The sequence below is a fragment of the Orycteropus afer genome, unplaced genomic scaffold (assembly GCF_000298275.1).
Source record: "Orycteropus afer afer isolate SDZICR_OR568_19922 unplaced genomic scaffold, OryAfe1.0 scaffold00010, whole genome shotgun sequence".
In the NCBI taxonomy this organism is placed as follows: domain Eukaryota; kingdom Metazoa; phylum Chordata; class Mammalia; order Tubulidentata; family Orycteropodidae; genus Orycteropus; species Orycteropus afer.
Genome location: NW_006921597.1, coordinates 20,485,305 through 20,509,537, shown reverse-complemented (window position 1 = coordinate 20,509,537; position 24,233 = coordinate 20,485,305). Strand labels below are relative to the sequence as shown.

The following is a 24,233-nucleotide window of genomic DNA, read 5'->3' as shown; positions in this document are numbered from 1 at the left end:
TAAGAAGGGACCATTCCCTGGAGAAGGATGTCATGCTTGGTAGGGTGGAGGGTCAACGAAAGAGGGGGAGGCCTTCAACAAGATGGATTGACACGGTGGCTGTGATGATGGGCTCAAGTATAGCAGGGATTGTGGGGCTAGTGCGGGATCAGGCAGGGTTTCATTCTGCTGTGCATGGGATCACTATGAGTCGGAAACGACTCGACAGCACTTAACAACAACAACAACAAGTACCTAAATATACATCTATTTATGCACATACACAGAGAAGGTAGTAAAAAGATGTAGGAACAGTTTTCAGCTACCAGACTATGCTTTAAGCTGCTACTGACCATAAGAAGCCCCTCTTTTATGTCCATACAAATAGAATTTGTAAAAGTTATTAACTATATACAGATAAAAAAATGTAATCAATAAAAATAACATTTGGCATAATTGTGAAAGAATAAATTTAACTTTGTAATTTATATACTACCTAAATATGCACTATCTCATTTAATTTGCACAATAATCTGTTGTCATGAATTGAACTGTGTCCCTAAAAAATATGTGTCAACTTGGCTAGGCCATATTTTCAGTGTTTTGCAACTACCTTCCATTTCGTGATCTGATGTAACTGTAATTAGCCTCCATTTTGTGATCTGCTATAATTATGCTGTGTGTTGTAAATCCTAACCTCTATGATGTTAATGAGGCAGGATTAGAGGCAGTTATATTCATGAGGCAGGATAAATCTACAGAATTAGGTTGTATCTTGAATCAATCTCTTTGGAGATATAAAAGAGATTAAACAAGGGAGCTTCTTTCCCAAGAAAGAAGAGCTAAGAGTAGAGAGCATCCTTTGGTTCTGAGGTCCCTATGTTAAGAATCTCCTAGACCCAGGGAAAGACTGATGCCAAAAACTGAACTCACTACTGTGGCTTCCAGCCAAACAAAAGACAGGCATATGAGCTGAACATTTACATTAGTAGATACACTCCTTGGAGAGATCAATCACGGGAGAATAGAAGTGTATCCACAGGGAGACAGCTCAGGGGGCAGGAGTGCATGGAGGGAAGGACACAGGGAAGAGGTAACTATGGGGAGGAAGTGGGAGGGGAGCTGTTGTATTGTGGGAAATTACAGTCAATGTCATGAGACAGAGTGCATGTGAGCTGCTGTATGGAAAGTGAATTTGCTCTGTAAACTTTCACCCAAATCACAATTTAAAAAAAAAAAAAAAAAAAAAAAGGATTGATGCCAAGACACACATAGATCTCTAAAGAACACCATGCCCACAGATGTTAAAAGGAGTCAAGGACTTCCTCTAGAGCCAACAGGGATAGAAAGCCTTCCCCTAGAGCCTGTGCCCTGAATTCAGACTTCTAGCCCCTTAAAAACTGAATGAATAAATGTCTGTTTGTTAAAGCCATCCACCTGTGGTGTTTCTGTTACAGCAGCACTAGGTGACTAAGATAGAATTTGGTGCCAGGAGTACAGTGCTGCTCCAACAGATATCTAAAGTGTAGAAGCAATTTTTAAATTGAGTAATGGATAAAGGCTGGAAAGTTTTAAGCGTAACAGTAAAAGTCTAGTCTGCCTCGAAGAAACAGCTGGTGGAATTATGGATGTCATCGGCAATTCTGGTGTGGGCTCAGAAGGAAATGAGAAGAGCTGGTACACTTGGAGACAAGGCAGACATACAGTGAGAAGCAGTGGCAGAGAAATGGCAGCAGGAGAACCAAAAGACTGGAACAAGATGGTACAGGAGCCAACCACAGAGCAAGAAATCTGTGTATTTTCAGGCTGAAGCTTACTGGCAGAGGGAGTACCTCCAGCCACTTATTGGTAGAGTTAAAGAGCTTTGTTAACACTTGCCCAAGCAGGGCAGAGGCCAGACTGGCCCAAGAGGCCCAAGATGCCAAGGCACAGAGAGGCCAAGGAAGCAGGAAGTAGAAGCTGAAGGGACAAGAAGCATAGGAAACAGAGCTGCCTCAGTCTCAAAGGGTGGAGCCACAATCTCTAGAGTCTCAAAGGATGGAGCCATGGCCTCTGGGGTTTCAAAGGATGAGGCTACATACAGCCTCCTAGGTTTCAAAGAGTCAGATCTTTACCAACTCAGTTCTGGAGTATGAGGCTGCTGTTCAAGAGTGCCAGGAGGTGTGGCTGCTGGGCCTAAGGGACAGAAGAACAGGGTTTGTCAGGGCCAATGGTTGGAGTCATCACTCGGACTAGGAAAATGGGGCACCCAAAGTTGAGAGAGCAGAGTTGCTGTCCCAGCAGCCCTGAAAGATAGGGCTGAGGAGCTTCCACCCTGAATCCAGAGAACATGGCCAACACCCAGATTCTAGAGGGGAGGGCCACTGCCTAAATGGACTCAGAGAACAGAAGATTATTTTCAAACTTTAAGAGCTAATGTAAACTTTTCTACTGGGTTTTTGACTTGTTTGTTGTCCATCATTCCTTCATTCCCTCCAATTTCTCCCATTGTAATGGAAATGTCTACCTTGTACTTGTTCTACCATTATACTTTGGAAGGAGATAACTCATATTCTAGGATTTCACAGATTTAACAGAAGAAGAGCAGTTTTCCCCCAGGATGGAATTTGGACTTAGAGTTGATGTGAATTTTAGGATAATATGATGAAGTGAAAGTGATTTGCACACAGCAAGGACATGAATTTGGGAGGGAGGGGCAAAGGGTAGAATGTCATGGACTAAATTGTATCCCCCAAAAATTATGTGTGAACTTGGTTGGGCCACGATTCTCAGTATTATGTAATTATCCTCCATTTTGTGATCTGATGTAATTATCCCATGTGTTGTAAATCCTAACCTCTATGATGTTAATGTAGAAGGATTAAAGGCAGTTATATTCATAAGGCAGGATAAATCTTGAGTCAATCTTTCTGGAGACATGAAAGAGATTAAACAAGGAAGCAGAAATCAAGGACCTCAACTACTACCAAGAAAGAAGAGCCAGGAACAGAGCATATCCTATGGACCTGGGGTCCCTGTGCTGAGAACTTCCTAGACCCAGGAGAAGACAGATACCAAGACACATGTAAATCACCAGGGAACGCTGGGTCAACAGATGTTGAAAAAAGACAAGGACCTTCCTCCACAGACAACAGAGAGAAAAGCCTTCTCCTAGAGCTGGCACTCTAAATTCAGAGTTCTAGCCTCCTAAACTGTGAGAAACTAAATTTCTGTCTGTTAAAGCCATCTACTTATACTACTTATGCTATAGCAACACTAGATGACTAAGACACCTATGAAATAGGTTTTCAGCCTCATTTCACAGATGAGGAAACAGACTCAAAAAAACAAGTGATATTCCTACAACTGCACAGCTAGTAAACAGAGCTAGAACTAGAATCTAGGTCTTCAGACTCCAAATCCAATGCAAGTCCATGCCTAAGTATAATATCGAAACCACTATGTTGAATAACCAAAGCTTACATAGTTCAACTAATTTATCTTTCTTTTTGTTTTGAGTCTATTTCTGTTCAAATGAAAAGATATCCTTATAAAACCCCATACATTCACTAATAAATCTTTCTTTCATGTTGTATCTTCTCGTTCACCATAGTAACTCAATCGTTATATGTCCAGTATGCATGGTATTAGCATACGGTAAACACACAAATATTTTTTAAATGAATACTGGCTTCAAACATGTATTACCACAAGTAGGAATCTCTTTAACATAATTAATCTAAGTGAGCTTCCCAGGATTTTTTAAATTTATACCTGAAGTGTTTTAAAAACAAGGGAAAGTTTTGCCAAAGTAAATTTAACAATTTGCCAAAGTAAATTAACAATGTCCTTACCAAGGGCATAAACTCTGAAGGGGAGATATTTTCATTTAGTGAGCACCAATCAAACGCTTGCCACTCTGCTAGGAGCTTTAACTCATTTTCTAAATCAATACTATTATTCCTATTTCACAGAAAAGGCAACTGAGCCTTAGAGAGATTAAGTAACTTTTCCAAGATCACACAGCTAGTAAATGGCAAAACTATAGATCAAACTCAGATTTGACTCTAAAGATGTTCGTTTAATTATCCCACAGTCTTTCCTCACAAGTTGTCCAATTTCAGATGTTTTATGGTTTATTGCTACTGCTCAGCAGGGTAATAAATGTATTACTTACTTACTGACATGTCATATTTCACCCTTCTGCTTATTCTTAATGGTTTAACAATATATTCCATTTCTTGTCATCTTTACCCATTTATTCCTCAACTTCTACTATTTCTTTTACACAGACAACAGCACAAATATAGTCAGATCTGGCTAGATTTTTGTGCATCATTTTACTCTGTAAAGAAAGGCCAACCATGCCATTGAAATACTAACCAAGAAGTTCCTATCATCTTATATACACAGAAGAACGGCAATAGTTCCCCCAGAATTTAAATCCAGCAGCCTAGACAATGGGAATTTTCTCTAAAGGGATTGGAAAGTCCAAGAAAGATTTAAGATCATTTCTACCAATGCTGAAAGACTTCCTATTCCATTTGGGATTTAGATGACAAGATGCTGCTATAGGAAATTACATTCATCCATTGTCATCACTAGTCATCATCTCTAGATTTCAAATATTAAATACGGAGTAATAAGGTACCTTAAGAAGTAACAAAGAGACTATTCTCTAGTCATCAGAAAGTCTCTCACCTAACTGACCCTAGAATCCTCCTCTCTCTTTAAATAACTTTCAAAAAAAAAAGTCAGAAATTCCCTCCTCTACAATTTTAACAGAAAATGGTTCCCTATATATTTATCCTTTATCTCTCATACCTCAACAAAAGATCTCCTCTTGCTTTAATTAGAAACAGAAATTCCAAGTCCAGTGCCTTTCTTCAGCACAAAACACACCCAACTATCCTAAGTGAATGTGGAAAGGTTTGGTTTTTGTTCTCTTTCGTGGAATAAATTTATTGAAATCAATACTAACACTTCATAATACCAATTGTGATTTTTAAGAAACCAGTCATGTATCCCAATGGGTTTTCTAGAAAAGCAAGGCACCAAGTTTTACTGTACTGCTAATCATATCATCATTTCATGACGTTTGATGGGAAAACTGAATGGTGGCTTTAACATTTAATTCCTTCATGTATCTAAAGGACTACTAAAGAAGGATAAGTAGAAACCCTCCAAAGGTTTTATATACCTGGTTTTTCACTATACTAGTATTTACAGGAAAAAAAAAAAATGAAAACAATCCAATGTCTTAAAATGAGAAATTGGTTAAAATTTAGGTATACTCATACAATGAAATACTGTACTTTCATATTTAACCACTGATCTCAAGAAATGTTTCAGAATATGGGAAAAATATTCATCATCTACCGAACGGAAAAAGCAGATTATGTGAAAAATATATATATAGTACAACTGCAATTTAAAAATGTATTCATAAAAAAAGGAATGGTGATCTAAGTGTAAAACTTTGTGAGATTTTCATTTTCATCCTAATAATCGCCCATATTTTCCAGTTTTCTTCAATGCCTTTATAACCAGCTAAAGAATAATATCCCAAAACAAAACCCACTGCTATTGAGTCGATTGTGATTCACAGTGACCCTACAGAACAAAGTAGTCTATAGGGTTTCCAAGGCTGCAATTTTTACAAAAGCAGACTGTCACATCTTTCTCCCATGGAGCATTTGGTGGGTTCAAACTCCAAACCTTTTAGTTGGCAGTCGAGCACTTTAACCACTATGCCAGGGCTCCTTATATAATAATATGAGATATAAAAATATTTTCCTTTATAATTTTAATTATCAAAAAATTAAAAACCCTTTCCACAGTTATATAGAAATGAGCTTAAACATTTCAGAACTTTCAAGTAAAAGTACCTGAACTTTAACACACACACACTCATCGCTCATACCAGAATGAGCTTATCTCACACTTGTGGAGAATCCTTAATTTTCATGAGTAAATACTCACCGCTCAGGGGATTCTTCGTAAATACTGTGACATTCTGTATTCTCAAGCATGAGACTTCTACTAAGGTTTTGTACTCCTGGGTAATGGAAGTTAGCAAAGGAGTGTGACATTGGAGAAGTTTTGTTCCCAAGGTCTGAGATTCTCTTATCACTGGTCAGTCCACAGGTGAGTCCATCTAAAGCAGGATTTAGAGAGCGAGTCATATAGGCATCAGCTGATTGAGGCCTTCTCAATGGGGAGGACGGATAGGGAGAAAGTTTGCTGATAAGAGGAGTTAAAAGATCAGCATATGCAGCTTTTGTAGGTTTCAGAAGTTTATCAACATGAATATTAAGCATTTTCTGTTCAAAAGCACATGAGAACACAGAAGATGGAAGATTCTGAAGCCATGACAGTAAACTCAGATCCAAATCATCACAACCATTACCACATAAGAGGTCAATACCAAGAAGCACTTCACTTTCTGTAATTTCTTCTCCAGTTGCTTTACTCTGACAAAATTCCACACAACATTCATAAAGTAGGCCCTTCATTACAAGCTGAAATAAACGATTATTACTTGCTTTAAAGCCCGCCTCACTGAGCTTCCTATCAGCAGGAATAAATTCTGCGACCATGACACAAGCCTCTTCAAAACAGTGAACTCGTGCAGTGCTGGGGTTCCAGTCCTTAAATTCAGCATGATTGGTGAGACGAGGCAAAGTCAAAAGCAAACAGAGCTTGCTATAGTCATCTTTAGAAGGACAGTACTCTTCCAGGGCATGTAAACATTGCACAGCTTCTTGCATGGTAAATTCCAGCTATAAAAGAAATGGGAAGATCACTAAGAAGAGAAATGCTGTGAGATATCAAAACAGTGAGATCGTTTTACTCAGATATAAAGGTACCTCTCAAACTTTCATTTTGTATTCAATTACAAAAGGATAAACTCTAGCACCACAGAAAACTCATGTAATTTGTAGAATACATAACAACTTTCAATTCAAGAACCAAACTATTTCTTCTAGTAAAATAAGAAGAGTAAATCTTTGGTTAATTAACATTAAAATTTTATCTGTACAAATAGCGTTCTAGTCAAAAAATACATGGAGTGTATCACTTTCAAATGTACAATTTTTTAAGAATAATTTAATTTTATGACAACAAAAGCTCAAGCAGCGAAAAACAAAATAGTTAAATGGGTCCTCATCAAAATTAAATACATTGGTATATCAAAGAACTTTAACAACAAAGTAAAAAGACAATCTACAGACTGGGAGGAAATTTTCAAACAAGAGTCTAATACCCAAATACAAATAAAACTTCTACAACTTAACAACAAAAGACAAATAATCCAATCAAAAAATGGTCAAAGGACTTCAACAGGCAGTTCAAATGGCCAACAAGCACATGAACAGACGCTCAGCAGCTCAGTTTGTGTGTCTGAATCTTTACAGTTCTACCAACATCCCAAACGCTTCAGTTTCCTGTTTTTGTTTTTTTTTTACTTGCTGTCTTCTGTTATCTTCTAAATTGGATTAACATTTTGTGATATCATAGTCAGGATTATTTTTTACAGGACAATGATCAGCCTTGTAGAAATTTGCCATAATTTATATTAATTTATAGCAAGGCTGTCAAGTCTAGAATTAACAGGGAACACTAAGCACAAACTAATCTGTCAGTTCAAGACACAGACCTTAATCCTTTAATCACAGCTAAACTCTCTTTTACAAATTACAGGGCACCAAAGTTGTTCTTGCAGCAGGGTGTTCTGGCATATTTGTAATGTCTAAAAGGTAGAAATATTCTTAAATTTCAGTTCAAATCATATGTTGTCAAACAACAGCAACTTATGCATGTTTTTAAACTGACATTTTTTGGCGGGAAGATGATTTTATTATCATCTTAGGGTGGCTCTGCTGAATGAATTATTTTCAAAAAGAATATCAAATTTAAGCTTCCTTCCCCCACCCCTGCCCAAGAGATACTACTTTAGTAAGAAATGATGAAATTTTCAGCAAACTAGATTAACAATGGAATGAAATAAATGAATTGGGGATAAAGAAAAATGTTGCTGTTGACAGACCATGGCCTGTCAGTTTGTCAGACTGTGGTGGTGGTGCAAATTGAGGTGATGCTGGAAGCTATGCCACCAATTTTTCAAATATCAGCAGGGTCATCCATGGTGGACAGGTTTCAACACAGCTATCAGCCTAAGACAGACTAGGAAGAAGGATGTGGTTATTTACTTCTTAAAAAACTGCCCAGTAAAAACCTTATAAATAGCTGTGGAACACTGTGGGATATAGCCAGAAGATGAGCCCCTCGGGTTGGAAAGCACTCAAAAATGCAACTGGGGAAGAGCTGCCTCCTCAAACTGGAGTCGATCTTAATAATGTGGATGGAGTAAAGCTTTCAGGATCTTCATTTGCTGATGTGGTATGACTCAAAATAAAAAGAAACAGCTGCAAACATCCATTAGTAATTAGAATGTAGAATGTATAAAGTATGAATCTAGGAAAATAAGTTGTCAAAAATGAAATTAAACACTTTAAGCCACGAATTCCAAAGATGAAAAAATTAAAGATTTTTACCAGCTTTTGCAGGCTAATATTGATCAAATGTACAAGTAAGATGCAATGATAATTACTGGTGATGGGATGCAAAAGTCAGAAACAAAGAAGGATCAGTAGCTTGAAAATATGACCTTGGTGACAGAAATGATGCCAGAAATCACATGACAGGATTTTACAACACTAATGGTTCATTCACTGCAAATATCTTTTTCCAACAATATAAACGGTGAAAATACATGTGGACCTCACCAGATGAAATACACAGGAATCAATTGACTACATCTGTAAGAGATGATAGAGAAGCTCAGTACCAACAGTGCAAACAAGGTCAGGGACCGACTACACAAGAGATCATTAATTATCAGTATTCACCTTCAAGTTGAAGCTGAAGAAAATCAAAGTAAGTCTACAAGAGCCAACTACAACCTTGCACACATCCCAGCTGAATTTAGAGACCATCTCAAGAACAGATTTTACACATTGAACACTAATGACCAGAGAGTTATGGGATGACATCAAGAATGTTATGTGTGAAGAAAGCAAAAGTTCATTAAAAAGAAAGAAAAGACCAAAAGGGATGTCAGAAGAGACTGTGAAACCTCCTCTTGAAAGAAGAATAGCTAAAGAGAATGGAAAAAATGATGGAGAAAAAGAGCTGAACAGAAGATTTCAAAAGGCCGCTCAAGAAGGCAAAGTATTATATGAAATGTGTAAAGAGCTGGCGTTAGAAAACCAAAAATGAAGATTACTCTTGGCATTTTTCAAGCTGAAACAACTGAAGAAAAATTCAAGCCTTGAGTTTCAACACTGAAGGATTCTATGGGTAAAATGTTGAATGATGCAGGAAGCACCGTAAGAAGATGGTACAGAGTCACTGTACCAAAAAGGATAGACAATATTCAACCATTTCAGGAGGTAGCATATGATCAAGAACCGATGGTATTAAAGGAGGAAGTCCAAGCTCCATTGAAGGCATTGGTGAAAAACATGGGTCCAAGAATTGATGGATTACCAACTGAAACATTTCAAGGCTAGAAGTGCTCACTTGTCTAGGCCAAAAAATCGGGAAGACAGCTTTGACCAATCAATCAACTGGAAGAGATCCATATTTGTGCCCATTCTAAAGAAAGGTAATCTAACAGAATGAGGAAATTAACAAACAAATTATCAATTAAAGTTCTGCCGAAGATAATTAAAAAAACAGTTGCAGCAGTACGTCAACAGGGAACTGCCAGAAATTCAAGCCTGAATCAGGCTTGTGGAACGAGGGATATCATTCCCGATATCAGATGGATCTTGACTGAAAGAACAGAATACCAGAAAGATGTTTACCTGTGTTTTATTTACTATCCAAAGGCATTCAAGTGCGTAGATCATAATAAATTATGGATAACGTTGTAAAGAATGGGAATTCCAGAACATTTAATTGTGCTCATGCAAAACCTGAACAACTAGAGGTAGTTGTTCAAACAGAACAAGGGGATACTGCCTGGTTTAAAATAAGGAAAGGTATGCATCAGGGCTGTATCTTTTCACCACACATATTCAATCTGTATGCTGAGCAATAATCCAAGAAACTGGGCTATACGAAAAAGAGCATGACACCAGGATTAGAGGAAGATTCATTACCAACCTGCAATATGCAAATGACACAACCTTGCTTGCTGAACACAAAGCAGACTTGAAGCACTTACTGATGAAGATCAAAGACTACAGACTTTAGTATGGATCACACTTCAACATAAAGGAAACAAAAATCCTTACAACTAGACTAATAAGCAACATAATGATAAATGGAGAAAATGTTGAAGTTATCAAGAATTTAATTTTACTTGGATCTACAATCAATGTCCATGAAAGCAGGAGTTAAGAAATCAAATGAAATGTATAAACAAACTGTGGTACATATACACAATGGAGCATTATGCAATACTTTAGAATAATGACAAAGCCTCAAAACACTTCCTAATATGGATGAACCTGGAGGACGTTATGCTGAATGAAATAAATCAGTCACAGAAGGACAAATATTGTATGAGATCACTACTATAAAAAGTCAAAAAAGGTTTACACACAAAAAGAAACATTCTTTGATGAGGAGGGAGAGGAAGGGGAAATCACTAACTAGAGAGTATGAGATTAACTTGGGTTATATAGGCAATATACATTATGTATAAAGGCAATATACATTAGGGAGGAGGTCAGCATAACATGACCAAGGCAAAGGAAGACATTGGGAGATACATAAGAGTAAAAGGCAGCAATGGTAAATACTTTTACATATCCTGCAATAACAGTAATAACAAATAATTTATGAGTGGATACAGAGGTAGATATGGATGAACATATCTGAAGATGAACAGGCATGGGATGGCAAATGGGAATACATCCATGAGTATATAAAGGCCTGGCAGAATTTCTACAAATGTATTTGTATATACTGCAAATACATGTATATAGGAGAACATACAGGGGGCAAAGGTATAAAAACTTAGCCATAATCAAACACCTTGAGGGAAGTGTCAATGGTTTAGAACCACAGTCTCAGGGGGCACCCAGGTCAATTGACATAACAGAGTACACAAAGACAATATTCTACATCCTACTTTGGTGAGTAGCGACTGGGGTCTTAAACACTTGAGAGTGACCATCTAGGATTCAACTACTGGTCTCTTCCCATCTGGAGCAAAGAAGAGTTAAGAAAATAAAAAAACTCAAGGAAATAGTCCAAAGAACTAATGGACCACACAAACCACAGCCTGAGACCAGAAGGACCAGATGGTGCCTGGCTACCACTACCAAATGCTCTGATCAGGATCACAATAGAAGACCCAAGACAGAATGGGAGAAAAACGTAGAACAAAATTCAAAATCATAAAGAAGACCAGACTTACTGATCTTATGTAGAGTGGTGGAACCCCTGAAACTATAGCCCTTAGACACCTTCAAACCCAGAACTTAGCCCACTACTGGGGATCACCTTTCAGGAAATTAAATAGGTAATAGGCCTATAAAGTGAACAGTAACACCCATCAGGAAAGTACCCCTCAGAACAATCAACCATACAAGACCAAAAGGGCAGCACTGGCACAAAAACAAAGTTCAGAAGGCAAGAAGTAGCAGGAAAGAAGGACAAATGGAAACAAGGAGCCCAGGAAGCAGGAGAAGTGCTATTACACTGAAGGGATTGTAACTAATGTCACAAAACAAAATGTGTATAAATTTTTGATTGGGAAACTAATGTACTCTGGAAACTTTCATTCAAATCACAATAAAATGTTGAAAAAGAAATTAACACATACTTAAAAAAAAAAAAAAACTCAAAGGACATATTGCATTGGACAAATCTGCCACCAAAAGACCTCTTTAAAGTATTAAAAAAAGCAAAGATGACACTTTGAGGACTAAGACGCCCCTGACCCAAACCATGGTATTTTCAGTCACTTAATATACACGCAAAAAATGGACAATGAAGAAGGAAGACCAAAGAATAACAGAGCATTTGAATTATGGTGTTTGTGAAGAATCCTGAATATAACATGGACTGCCAGAAGAAAGAACAATTTTCTTGGAAGAAGTGCAGCCAGAGTGCTTCTTAGAAGTGAGGATGGTGAGACTTCATCTCATGTACTTTAGACATGTTATCAGGAGGGATCAGTCCCTGGAGAAACACATCATGGTTGGTAAAGTAGAGCATCAGCAAAAAAGAGGAAGTCCTAACTACTAGTTAGATAAAAGACATGTATTGATTTGGATGAAGGGAAAGGCAATATACCAAAAAGCTGGTGAAAAGCACAATAATGCTAAGGAAAAGGAAGGCATAGAAGCTGCACAAGAGGACAGACAACACAGTTAAATACTTTTTACATATTCAATCATTGCATTACCAGTAATAATAAACATTAATCTGAGTGGATACACAGGTTGATACACAAGATGATTCAGGTATGAGAATATACCTATCACCATATATAGGTATGGCAGATGGCATTTCTACATATATATTTGTGTGTGCTATAAAAACGGCCACATATATATAATACAGCTAGATGCATGCAAAGATGAGATAACCTCTTAGCCACAACAAAACACCTTGAGGAAGTGAGTCACTGGGTCTACAGGCTTGGCACCATAGTCACAGGGGACATCATACTTGATTGATATAACATGCTACACAAAAACATTGTTCTATATCCTATTTTGATGAGTAGTGACTAGGGTCTTAAAATCTCGCAAGCAGCCTTCAACATTTAGTCTCTCAATTGGTCTCTCCTCGTCCAGAGCAAAGAAAAGTGAAGAAAATCAAAGATGCATGGAAACAACTAGTCCAAGGGACTAGTGAACCTTGGGAACCTCTAACTACATGACCCTGACCAGATCTAGATGGTGCCTGGTTACTACTGCCAATCACTCAGAAAGGGATCAAAATTAGAGATCCTGGACAGAGTAAGAAGAAAATGTAGAACAAAACTCAAAATCATAAAAAAGACCAGGCTTACTGGTCTGATAAAAATTCCTGAGATTATGGTCCCTAAATCATCCTTCAGGCCAGGAATTGAACTTACTTCCACAGCTTTACCTTCAGACAAACAATACACAGCCCTGCGAAGTGAACAACTAAACCAAGTAGAACAACCTTAGAACAATCAACCGTGGGAGGTCAGAGGGCAGCATTTACACAGGGAGAAAGCTCAGAGAGCAGGAAGGCATAGCAAAGAAAGAAACAGGGAAAAGGTAACCACAGGGAGGAAGTGGTAAGAGACCTGCCGGTGAGGATGGCAATCAATGTCACAAAACAAACTGTGTATGAATTGTTGAGGAGGGAGCTCTGGTAGTGTAGTGCCTAAGGCACTTGACTGCTAACCAGAAGGCTGGCAGTTCAAACCCACCAGCCACTCCTCGGAAGGAAGATGGGGCAATCTACTTCCATAGTGATACTGCCTCGGAAACCCAAGGAGGGGTCACTATGAGTCGGGTCCAACTTCACGGCACACAACAACAACAACAACATTAACTGTTGAATGGAAAATGAATTTGCTCTGTAAAATTTCAACCACATGACAATAAAAAGTTAAAAAAAAAAAAAAGAGAGAGAGAAAGAGAAAGCCCCTCAATGAGACAGATTAAAACAGCAGCTGCAACAACGAGCTCAAACTGACAACTATGAGGATGACACAGGACCAAGCAGTATTTTGGTCTGTTGTACACAGGATCACTGTTAGTCAAAACCGACTGGATGGCACCTAACAACAACAACAATATTTAAATCGCAATGAAGACAAACATTTTATCAAAAAGCTATTTCATGGAACAAAGAAAATACTGAAAAGACAGATAAATTAAATTCTGGGATAAGAAAAGAAGCAGTGATAAAGAGTCATCAAGCCAAACATATATTGCTATATTAAATCGTATCAAAAAAGGGAGCACATACTATTCAACCAGCCAGCCATTCATGTATCATCTTGGCTTAAATCACTAAACAGTTTTGGAAACTCCACAGACTGAAAGTATTACATTTGCAAAATAACGAATTTGCCCCATCCCAGCTCATGAAAACTTTGAAAATTCATATCATCCTCTGTTGTTTTAGTGAAGAAAAAATTGTGACTGAAAACAAGACTATGGCGCAAACCTTCAGGAATAAAAATCTTACATGCTGGGGCTCATCTTCTGCTGACATTGCATTGTTAACACACAAAGCTTCTAGAAACTTCTGCTTCAGGATAATATAACGAAACCTGTGGAAAATAAAACATAAAACGTTGAAATATTAAAAAGCTGAATGGGAACAATGTCAAAGGCTGGAAATGAAATTCAACTTTCTGAACTAAAACAGATAGGGTTTAACAGACTAATTCTTTTAAAAAAAGATATTTAAAAAAAAAATTATTTTTCCAATGTCTGGTAAGTCAAATGTACTTCCAAGTTAATATAAGCACTTTTTGCTTTCAGAAAATGCTTAAAATATTTCTAAGTTTCTTACTACATTGAAGCTGTAATTCAAATAATTTCAGTAGCAAGTAATCACAATTTAACACAGAAAGGAAGGATTCCTAGTTCCAATATGCAATAATAAAAAAAAAAACCTCACTTTTTATGGAAGATATCAAATGTAAAAATACTAAAGTCCATTATATTCAAAATGTTTTGTTTTCTTCAAAATACATTGTTTTCTTTCTTTTAAACATGAGAAAGGTCTAATAAAGACAAGATTGAAGGGGTAAGAGGAAAGATAGTATCTCTAAAAAGTCACAATATAACTATAAAATCAAAGCTTTTTAACAGAGATTTCTCAGGGTGGAGAGAAGGAAAACAAACTGTATCCTTAACCTAAGAACCAAAAAAGGTTTGATGACTTAAGCATTTATAAAGAAATAGTGTTTCTAAGGGTTCAAAGAAAAAATAATGAACCTTGAGTCACTCTTTCAATCATTTTTGTAGTAGAAAAATATATATCCAATAAAACAAAATTCCTGGTTTCAAAACGAGGGTAATCTAATAAATTAGATAAAATCTATGTAGGATTCAGCAAAGTCTCAAGTGAGTGAAAAACCAATTCTATCAGAAGGGGTGAGAAATAAAAAGAAAGATTTATAAGGCCTGGCTGTTTGAAAATGATCAGGAGTGTGCCAACTAAAGGCAGAAGATGATGAAAAGAAGAGTATTTCAGATAAACAAAAAATGGACAAAAGGAAAGAGATACTCAAATAGCATGAATTCAGAATCAAAATAATATGAGGTTCCACTTCTAATAATGGTGGAGTAACTTATATCTCGCTGTCCTTCCTGAAGATAACAATTATAAACCAAGGATAAAAAATACAAAAGCAACTATATAAAAGCACTGGGGAACCACCAAAAGCTGGCAAACACTGGAGGGGGGAGTCAATCTTTGGAAACAAAGATATTCAAGAGATGAGATTCAAAGGCCTAAGATTTTCCAGCTGAAAGCACACTACAGTCCACACAGTCTGAGCTAAAATTCAATGAGAAAGTTGCCATTTTACAGGCTTGAGGAGTTGGTAAAATGTTTGGGAGTACCAGAACAGGTGGAAAGTTGGAGGGGTTGTCAAAAAAAGGTGGGACCACAGTGATAAATATACCAAAATTTATTATATAAACTTTGCCCAACCAACTCACTATCACTGAGTATATTCCAACTCATAGTGACCCTACAAGACAGAGTAGAACTGCCCCCATAGGGTTTCCAAGGTTGTAAATCTTTACTGAAGCAGTGCCACCAAGTTCCAAATTTTGGCCAAACTCTTGGCTAAACTCTAAACTCTGAAGATGCAAAGGAGACTCCCAGGAGTCCAGTGAAAGCAGCAAATAAAACTCAAACTCACTGGTGTCGAGTTGATTCGACTCTTAGTGACCCCTCCTTGGGTTTCCGAGGCAGTTATCTCTACAGAAGTAGATTGCCCAACCTTCCTTCCGAAGTGGCTGGTGAGTTTGAACCACCAGCCTTCTGATTAGCAGTCAAATGCCTTAGGCACTACCCTACCAGAGCTCCCAAAACTTACTGCCATCAGGTCGGCTCCAACTCATAGAGACCCCTCAGGTTTCCAAGGCAGTGAAAAATATAAGCAGAGATTGGTCCATTATGGAGGAAACAGGGTCTGTATTTTAATCTAGCTAGTTAACTACCTGCTAGAATAAAAATCAACACTTTTCAAAGGAAGAAAACAGAATCCTGACTCTCTGCAATGGCTCTATAACAGGCAGAACACATTAAAAAATTATTAGACACACAAGGAAACAGAAAAATGTGACTCATAGTAAAAAGAAAGGCAGTCAACAGAAACTGAGCCTCAAATGCCCTGCATGCTGGAATTAGCAAACAAGGACCATAATGCAGCGACTATAAATGTGTTCAAAGACTTGAAGAAAAATATCACAACAAAAGAACACAAGGGAAAATAGTAGAAAAATTTAAATTATAAAAAAGAATGTTAAGAAAATTCTGAAACTGAAAAGTACAATATCTGAAATGAAAAAGTCACTGTTTATTAGCAGACTGCTAGTGGAAGAAGAAAGGGTCAGTGAACATGAAGGTAAATCAACAGGAATAATCCAGTTTGAAGAATACAGAGAAGAAAACTATTTTTAAATAGTAACAGAGCCTCAGTCCTATGGGACAAAATCAATCTGCCTAATATACTGTAATTAAGAGTCCCAGAAGGAAAAAAGGAAGGCATAGGGAATATTTGAAGACATAATGGCCAAACATTTCCCCAACTTGATGAAAAACATAATTTTACATATCCAAACCTCAAGCAGGAAAAATACAAGGTATAAGACTTGTTGTTGTGTGCTTTCATGTCAATTCTGATTTATAGTGACCCTACAAGACCCTATAGTGCTCCAAAAGGTTTCCTAGTCTTCGGTCTTTACGGAAACTGACTGCCACATTTTTCTTCCATGTAGCAGCTGGTGGGTTCAAACAGCTGACCTTTTGGTTAGCGGCCAAGTCCTTTAACCACTGTCCATCAGCACTCCTTGAAAGCAGCCAGGGGGAATTATGGAACATGACATACAAGAGAATAAGGATATACATGAGAGTTGACAACTCATCAGAAACAGTAGTAGCCAAAAGACAACTGAATGACATCTTTGAAGTCTTTGGATCATTAGGAAGAAACAGTTGCTTCAGATATGGCCCTTAGGGCATTCTGAATATCAGCACTGTTGCCTAAGTAAGTTTGCATGTAAGATTTTCAACTAACTGAAGTTCATTTCCCTTGTCCTCTAGAAGTGATGCAACTCAATGAGATTCAATGCACTGTTTTCTAAAAAAGCTAAGTCTTGGTTAAAAATTTTTGTTTATTTTGTTTTGCTAAGTTTCTACCAATGATAAGACTCTAAAACTTCAGATAAAACCTTACCTTTTTTTGTCAAATTTTTCCATACATTCCAGAGGCTGAATGAACTGAAGAACTTCATCCCACTGGCCATCAAGAATTAGCTGCCTACATAAAAAAAAAAAAAAAAAGCCAGGTATGTTATCAAATTTGGGTTACACTAATTAAAAGCAGAGTAGATGACAAGATAGTGTTAAAGTAACAGAAATCAGGTAATAAAATAAACATTTTACTGGGTTCTTCCTCAAACACTATGCTGTTGCTACTGCTGTTGTTGTTGTTGTTGTTTGCCATCAAGTCAGACCCAACTCATAGCAAGCCCTCCTTGGGTTTCCGAGGCAGTATCACTACAGAAATAGATTGCCCAACCTTCCTTCCTAGGAGTGGCTGGTGAGTTTGTACCGCCAGCCTTCTGGTTAGGAGTCAAGTGTCTTAGGCACTAGCTACCAGAGTTCCCTCAAATACTATAACAAAGCAAATTTTTTCACAGCTCATTTGTAACCACATACACTATGTGAGAATTAATTAATTAATTTGTAAATATGCAACCACTCTACACACTAATGTATATGTGGTTTTTGATCTATGTGAAAACACTAAACTAAGCCTAAAAATTTCTGTATTTCCCTATTCATCTGGCAGTTTTAATGCTATTATGTCATTATCTAAGAGCCAATGTGTGAATGTGTTCTACTTTTTCTCAATCAGTGGTTCTAAATAGGGGTAATTTTGCCCCTAACAAGGGATATTTGGCAATGCCTGGAGACATTTTTGGTAGTCACAACTCAGGGAAGAGATGCAACTGGCATCTAGTACTTAGAGGTCAGGGATGTTGCCAAATATCCTATCATGTATAGGACAACCCTCCACAACAAAGAATTACCTCGTCTAAAATGGCAACAGTGCCAAGATTAAGAAACTTTGCCCTGAACTATGAAGTCTACATCTTTGAGGCACTTGACTTTAAAGTTTACACTCTGAAATAAAAAATGCCAGGCATAGGATCAGATTTCATCCTGCTTTAGTGGTCCTATGGGAACTTCCAAAAGTTACAAGGCATTCATATCGCTCTTCTTTTACAACAGCAATTTCCTTACTTTTGAATTTCTCAGAATAGTAAATTTAAAAAGGGGGAAAGAGGGCAGGAGAACCTATATAGGACAGCCAACTTTTTGTTTTGCAAAGTAGTATTACCGTATTTTTATGCAAATACACACATATTATTTGCGTAAAAGTATGGTAATAAACACAATCACAACATACTGTGGTATTTCAGTTTGTGTGTTAACTTGACTGGGCCTGGTTGAGTGGCTAGGCAGCTGGATGTAGTATTCCCCAGGATGGGACTGGTAATCAACTCCATGGTGGAATCTACTGAGAGCAGCTGAGTAGCTGCCTTTGGGATGTGGCCTGCTTCCTGTATATAAGCAGAAGACTTGAGGAATGGTCTCTAGCATATGGCATGCTTGGACCCTGCATGTAGACGTGTTATTTCATTGTTCAGCAGCCTGCCATGCTCTGCCAACTTTGGGACTTACAACGGACTTGAATCAATGGCCTGCCATGTGGTTTGGTAACATCAGGATTGTGCCTTTTTTATTTGTCAACCTTGGGCTTGGCAGCCTCAGCAGCCAGCAGCTGTCTGAGTGAAGAAAAGTCTCTAGCTTCAGTGGGCCGGGAGCTGAAGGCAGAGCTAAAGCCCAAGGCTGAGGGGCTTTCACCCAGCCTCTAGAGCCTGGCACTTTGAATTTGGACTTCTAGCCTCCTGAACTGTAAGAAAATAAACTCCTGTTTGTTAAAGCCATCCCATTTGTGGTATATCCTTGTCAGAGCAGTACTAGGTAACCAGAACACATGCTATCATACTCATTTTATAAAAGGATATAATATTATTAAAGAAATTGCAAGGACACAATTTCAAAGGCCAGTACTTTAAAATGAGTACTTAGTTTAATTAAAAATTTACTATTCTTTATGTTCTACATCCTAATTTGGTGAGTAGTGCCTGGGGTCTTAAAAGTTTGCAAGCACCTGTGGCTTCCAGCCAAACAAAAGACAGGCATAGGAGTTGAACATTTACCTGAGGTAGATACACTCCTTGGAGAGAACAATCACGGGAGAAAATAAGGCTGTTTATGCACAAGGAGACAGCTCAGGGGGTAGGAGTGCATGGAGGGATGGACACAGGGAAGAGGTAACTATGAGGAGGAAGTGGGAGGGAAGCTGTTGCATTGGGGTAAATTGCAGTCAATGTCATGAGACAAAGTGTATGTAAACTGTTGTATGGAAAGTGAATTTGCTCTGTAAACTTTTACCCAAATCACAATTAAAAAAAAAAAAAAAACAAACCCTGAAAAAAAAAAAAGTTTGCAAGCAGCCACCTAAGATGCAAATATTAGACTTTACTCATTGGGGTAGCAGAAGAGACTGAAGGAGACCAAAGACTCAGAAGAAACTGGTCTACAGAATGAATTGTCTGCATGAACCACAGCCTCATGTACCCTCAGCCCAGATCAGGGCCACAGTAGATGGATTCTAATAGAAGAGAAAAATAGGGAATGGAACTCAAATTCTTAAAAATATCCAGACTTTCTGGACCAGTTGAGATTTGAGGATTCCCTGAGACTATCATCCTGAGATACTCTTTAAACCCTGAACCCAAATTATCCCCTGAGCTTACTCCTTAGCTGAATCAGAGTGGCTTGTAAAATAAAGATTATAACCCATGAGTACTGCATTCCTCTGAAGACTCATCTGTATAAGACAAATAGTGAAATATTATCCTAAAGCAATAATGAAAAGTAAGGGGTCAGGGAAATTACATTATTAGAAATGGAATAAGAACAGAATAACCGTATTTTTAAATAAATCATGAAGGGTTTATACGGTTTTTTTTTTTTTGCAAACAGCTCAACCCCCTCACGCTTTAGTTTCTTATGTGCACTATGCATGTTATATGTATGTACATTATAGGCATGGGCACATTATGTGTGAAAATATGATAATGAGAATATTGACACACTGACAAATGTAACCAATGTCACTGAATATTTCATACAGAAATTGTTAAATGGGAACCTAATTTGCCATATAAACTCTCATTGAAAACACAATAAAATATTATTGCAGAAAAAAAAAAAAAACTATTCATTTGAGAGCCACTACCAAATTTGGAAGGAGCTCTGGTGGCACAGTGCCTAAAGCACTACCCCAGAGTAGCAATGGTTGAAAGAATACTGAGTTAAAAGAATTAGTGCTTCAGTATTAGTTCCTGAGTACACCGTTGACTAAGGTTCCCAGGATGGATGATGTATAATATTCATAACACAAAACACAGGGATGGCAATGAGTTTAAATAAATTCCCTTAACATAATAAAGCTTAAGAAATTATTTTCTCATTTGTCAGAACACTTCATCACTTAAGGCTTTCCAAGTCACAAAATGCCACATGTCCAAAAATCTGTTCTCCTTGTTAAGGGTAGTTGGTATCATATAAGCATAGACGACATTTATGCTTGGAAATTTCAGCTTTTCCATCCAATTCAAGTTAGGATATATTTAGCTTTCCATTTTGGCAAGCATATTAATTCTCACTGATCCTGTAATTCCACATCTAAGAATCTGTCCTAAGGAAATAATCCAAGATAGAGAAAATTCTCATGTACAAAAGATGCTTGCAGAGCATTATATTTAAGAATAACTAAAAATAATTTAATTATGTGGAGATAGAGGAGCCAAAAAGAAAATACATTTTTAAAAAATACATGCTTATAAATTTGTAATCACATGGAGAATCCTTCTGATGTTAATGAATAAAACAGGATACTAAGTTAATAGATTCAACAGAATTTCTGTTATTTTTTACAAATATGCTGGGGAAAAAAAATGCCATCAGTATGTGCCTGGGTGGTGACATGGTTTTTCTTTTCTTCATTTTCTGTAAATTTATTTTCAAATTTTCTAAAGTGAATATGTTTCTATAATGAATATGTTTTATTTCTATAACCAAAAAAATGGTTTTTGAGAAATATTTTCTTTATCTTACAAGAGTCTCTTATTCTTACTATCTTTTTTTGGTGCCACAGTCACAATGGAGTTGTGTAACTCTTGGGTTCCTTTTTTGTTTTTAATATTAAATAATGATCCTTTATTTCACGTTAGGTAGCTGAAAGGACAAACAAAATATAATCTGTCCAGGCACTTAATCAAAGACATTTTGGAGATATAGCAGATCTTTCCAATAAAAGCCAAACTCACTGCCGTCAAGCCTACCGGACTCATAGCGACCCCTCCTTGGTTTCCGTGGCAGTATCTTTACGGAAGCTGATTGCCCAATCTTCCTTCTGAGGCATGACTGGTGGGTTTGAACCGCCAGAATTCTGGTTAGCAGTCAAATGGCTTAGGCACTATGCCACCAGAGCTCCCAGGCAGACCTTAGAGATCTCTTCTCTTACAACTGGGGAAACTTTAAATTACACAGATTTTAGTGGCAGTCCAGTGTTCTTTATACTCTACTAGGTCTACCTTTTTTTTGTTTTGCTTTATTGTGGTAAATATATATGTGTGTGTGTGTGTGTATGCTAATTCATTTTTCGCATGTAAAATTCAGTGATGTTATTTATGTTCATTATGTTGTACAACCATCATCCCTATCCATTTCCAAATTATTCCACCACCATTAATAGAAACTCAGTGCCCCTTACACAAGGACTTTTCCTTTCCCACTCCCTCCCATCTCTGGCAACCACTAATAAACTCCATACCTCTAGCTACTTCATTTAAGTGGCATCACACAATATTTGTCCTTTTTTAAAATTACAATTATATACCTTTTCATGATTATGAAGTTCTATCTGTATTCTACATATTACCTTATTAATACTTAACATTTATTTGAGGGAACTACAAAACTCACAGTATTAACAGAATCATACCTCAGGAAAAGCATATCATCTGAAAACAGGCCATTTATGACTCCACTTTCCTTCTCAAGGGCCAACATACTAATGTGAAGCTTCTTTGAATTCAAGAAGTCCAAAATTAACTTAATAATTTCAACTTCTTTTACATTTACTGTTTCTTCAGCCGTCATGTTGATAGCCTAAAATGTTAAACAGAACAACAACAAAAAAAGTTAGTTCTATTGTTTTGTTTCCAAGTTTAACTGCCTGGAAACTTACCCATAAACTTGTTTCTTTGAAATGTTTAGTATAGGTATTTTGAAATGAAATGAATTTAACATTTATCAAAACCATGTTATTTATCATGTGACAAAAGTATGGCTATGATGTTTTTAAAGCCTTATCTTTTAGAGACACATACTGGAATAGTATAACTGTTCCAACAAATGAAACTATTTCATTTGTAAAATGAAATTATATAATCTGATTTGCTTCAAAATAATATAAGAGAACATAAAGACAAAACAATAACCATGACCATTAATTGGGGTGATGGGTAAACGGGAGTTGATTATATACTATTTCGACTACTCATATATGTTTGAATTTTCTATAATAAAGAATATAATTAAAAATCATTAATAACAAACCATATTCACCTATGTTGTTGTTATGTTGTTATGTGCCGTAGAGTCAGACCTGACTCATAGCGACCCCTCCCTGGGTTTCCGAGGCAGTACCACTACGGAAGTAGATTGCCCAACCTTCCTTCCGAGGAGTGGCTGGTGGGTTTGAACCGCCAGCCTTCTGGTTAGAGGTCAAGTGCCTTAGGCACTATGCCACCAGAGCTCCTATATTCACCTATAGACTATCCTAATACATTCATTCTCGGAAGGAAGATGGGGCAATCTACTTCCATAGTGATATTGGTCGGAAACCCAAGGAGGGGTCGCTATGAGTCGGGTCCGACTCGACGGCAAACAACAACAACAATACATTCATTCCATAAGTGCTTATTGCCTCTCCTCTGTGGAGTTATATTCAAGAGACATTGCCCATGTCCTTAAGAAGCGTGTACCCTAGCAGGAACATGAGTGATGGAGCCAAACAAAACAAGATAAGTTAAAATGTGCAACTTTACATCACACTGGTACTATCAACCTAAACATCAATAATTTCAACACTCTAAAATTCTTTCCAACTATAACCTCTATCTTTGCAATGGTACAATTGCACATACAAGTTATGAACTTACTAAGATTTAGAACTGAAAGGGATTCTTAAGGTTATTAGGTCAACATTCTCATTTTACAGGTGAGGTCATACAAGTTAAATGGCCTAAATTGTTGCAGTTTTCAAATGCTAAGGCTCAGAGCAATACAAAAGGCTATCCTGCTAGTGGACTAGCTGCAAAGAAACCTCATCAGATGGCATTTACCTTGGTGTGCTCACAATCTAAGGTCTGGTTCTCAGCCTTGACACAATAAGAAGGATAGCCAGCCTCAGGAAACAAATCGTAAATAGTAAATCTCTCCCACCTATTTCCTCATGCTTTGGGTTCCCTTTGTTATCTTCTGACCTAACCACTCCTCTCTGTTCATAGACTTTGTTCAAAAGAAAAGACAATAAAATTAATGAGGTTTCCACACCCACCCCAAATTCTAATTACATCTTAGATCGGTCTTCTGAGATTATTCCTAGGACACACTTATTACTGATTTTAATAGGCCTCAACTCTTCAGATAATTCTTGTTATCGAAAGAATACTTTTCACTATATTTGATTCTCAGAATAATAATCTTATCCCCCTCCAACTCCAAGTTTTTAGAAGGCACTTCATTTAATACCACCCTTTACCAACCATACAACATAGTGGCAGAATTCAGACTACAATTTTCTAATGCCCAATTCAATATATCCAACGATATTAAACATTTTATAGCCTTCACAATATTCAACATTCGATTTA

The 24,233-nt window shown here is 37.2% G+C and overlaps 1 protein-coding gene across 1 annotated transcript in view; it reads right to left on the bottom strand.

The window, feature by feature from the left end:
- Positions 1-22,455, bottom strand: part of WDR47 (WD repeat domain 47) — a 78,343-nt gene extending 55,888 nt beyond the window's left edge. Inside the window, exons 1-4 of the mRNA XM_007949869.1 lie at positions 22,298-22,455; positions 17,387-17,470; positions 14,155-14,239; positions 5,941-6,740 (exon numbers count right to left, since the gene is read on the bottom strand). Coding sequence (XP_007948060.1) covers positions 5,941-6,740; positions 14,155-14,239; positions 17,387-17,470; positions 22,298-22,455 — 1,127 coding nt within the window. The remainder of the gene's footprint in view (positions 1-5,940; positions 6,741-14,154; positions 14,240-17,386; positions 17,471-22,297) is intronic.
- Positions 22,456-24,233: the final 1,778 nt, after the last annotated feature.